Source organism: Bison bison, unplaced genomic scaffold, assembly GCF_000754665.1.
Source record: "Bison bison bison isolate TAMUID 2011002044 unplaced genomic scaffold, Bison_UMD1.0 scf7180017864492, whole genome shotgun sequence".
Taxonomy (NCBI): Eukaryota; Metazoa; Chordata; class Mammalia; order Artiodactyla; family Bovidae; genus Bison; species Bison bison.
The window spans coordinates 1,591,161-1,593,507 of NW_011495051.1; the positions used below are offsets into that span (position 1 = coordinate 1,591,161).

The 2,347-nt window shown below is 56.8% G+C and overlaps 1 protein-coding gene across 1 annotated transcript in view; it reads right to left on the reverse strand.

Moving 5' to 3' along the window:
• Nucleotides 1-2,347, reverse strand: part of AP3D1 (adaptor-related protein complex 3, delta 1 subunit) — a 22,951-nt gene that overhangs the window by 17,110 nt on the left and 3,494 nt on the right. Inside the window, exons 6-8 of the mRNA XM_010828423.1 lie at nucleotides 2,270-2,347; nucleotides 590-719; nucleotides 19-158 (exon numbers count right to left, since the gene is read on the reverse strand). Coding sequence (XP_010826725.1) covers nucleotides 19-158; nucleotides 590-719; nucleotides 2,270-2,347 — 348 coding nt within the window. The remainder of the gene's footprint in view (nucleotides 1-18; nucleotides 159-589; nucleotides 720-2,269) is intronic.

Consider the following 2,347-nt stretch of genomic DNA (forward strand, 5'->3'; position numbering starts at 1 on the left):
GGCCAGGAGAACACCTACCAGTTTAATAATCTTAATGAGGACCCAGTTGTTGGTGGAAGAGGTCATGAGCTTGAAAAAGAGCGGGGCAAGGGAAAGGTAGTTCTTGGGGTTGCGTCTGGCCAGCTCGCAGATGACGTTGACTGCTGCCGACTGGACTCCTGAGAAGGGAGGGCCCCCATCAGTAACACGGTGTCCTCTGAGGCAGGCAGCCACGCACTGTGGCCTATAGGCACAGCTCCCCCCAACTAGTACCTCGAGGGGTGTCCCCAGAGGGTCAGTCACTCAAGGTTCAGGACACCCATCCCACAAAACAACATCCCCGAGGAGCAAATGCAGGGTCTTCCAGCCCAGAAGCAACGCCACCCCAGGAGGAATGAACACCAACAGCACCCAGGGCTTGGTTTCTAAATCCCACACCAAAAACACAGAAACAGGGTGGTCTGGAGAAGGGCAGACTCCAGGTTGGTGGGAAAGTAGAGGAGGTGCCCTGGGAGGAGGGTCGAGGACAGGGTCCCAAGACTTAGCACCCCTCCACAGGCCCTCAGATACACGAGCCCCACAGGGCCCTTTCTAACTCAAATCAACATACCAGGGTCGGGATCCTCCAGCTTCTCCTTCAGGCGGGGGAAGGCGGGGCGCAGGGATTCAGGGTACTTCAGGAACACCTTGTACATGATCAGCACCGCCTTCTTCCGGATATACGGCTTGGTGTGTGACATCTGTGGGGCAGACGGCATAGGTCTCCCTGCTGACACCCCTGTGCCCCACACCCCTCACCTCCTTATCTCACCTTCTACTGCCGGCTCACCTCCTGCTCACCTCCCACTACCTTGTCTCACTCCCAGCCCCCACTCCCTGCTCCTCCCCCACCCCCTCACCTCCACTCCTTCCTGTGTTCATCTCCCACACCTGCCCGCATCTCATCTCTATCACCTGAAGGAAAACCCTCTCTCCAACTTAACTGGCTCCTGGTCTCTGAGCCCTGTCTGCACATATACTCCACTGCCCCCCTCCCCACCAAGCCCAGGACCACACAACAGGGTCTTAGAATCAAAACCTGCCTGAGTCCACGACCCCAGCCTGCCCTCAGGAGGCCAAGGTCCGCTTCCACTGTCAGCCCTGGCCATGAGCTCCTCTGGTTGCCGAGGCCTGTCCCCAGGGCAGGATGCTGCTCTGCACCCCAACATGGGACCCCAGAGCTCCTGCCCCGCTTTCAGGACTGTGCTCTGGCCACGAGGGCCTCTTGTCTGTAGGTGGGCACACTCCTCATCTGTTGGGGCCCTGGGAACCTGGCCTGAGAAAGCTGCCCTGACCTCCAGACCCAGCACCAAGACAAATCCCTATCGCCCTCCCGTGGGCGTGACCACCTTCACCTGAATGGGTCCTCACACCTCCTGAAGAGGGCCAAAGGCTCAGTACTGTTGGCTTTGTCAGCCAGGGTCTCTGTACAGAGTCTGCCCTGGCCGCTGGGAAGCCCAGGGACACGGTGTGGACAAAGGGGCGGGAGCGTGCGTGGTCACATCATTTATAAGAGGCCCCGGACCTAGAACAGCCTTCAAGACTGCAAACCAAGACTGCAAACCCACACAGCAAACAGACTACGTCTGCACAGAACCCTCATGGGAGGGACGCACAGCCCTCGCACATGCTGTGACATGGTCAGATGGGGAGCCTCCCAATCATAGAGAATGAGGCGTTGGCGACCCTCTCAGGGCCATGAGGTCTTTGTTCTTTGTGTTTTTTTTTAGAGTCAATTCCAGTTTCATTTTTCTTTCTTAAATTAATTTTTACTAGAGTCAAAGGCTGTGATTTCTAAGAACACATCCACATTTCACGATAAGGTTCCTGCCCACCCTAGAGATCAAAGCTGGCTGGGAATTCTACTTTTCAAATGAACAGAGCCGCTAGACATCAGACTGCACCCAAATGAAGATAAAAGGTGTCCTGGACAGAGACCACCTGACCGTGCTGCCCGCTGAGACCACTACCACTGCCACTCATGCCTCAGTAAGAACACAGCTGATGGGTCAAGCACCCACCATCACCCCCAGCCAGACCTCGCCCTTCCTGACAGGACCATTCCAGGGGAGGTGAGGTCAAAGTCGGGCCCATCAGGTGATGGAGGGAGAGATGTGACTAGGTGTCCCAGCTCACCCCAGGAACCCAGGCCGTTTCCACCCGCCTGAGTACCCTCAGCATGACTTTACAACCAGGTTATCCCAGCACACGAGGCAGCAAAGGCAAGAGGAGGGCCCACTCCCAGACTCACCAGTGTCATGATGTCGTTGGCCAGGTCTCTGGCAAGATCTGGGGTAACAAAACAGGATAGGCCAGTCAGCGCAACGCC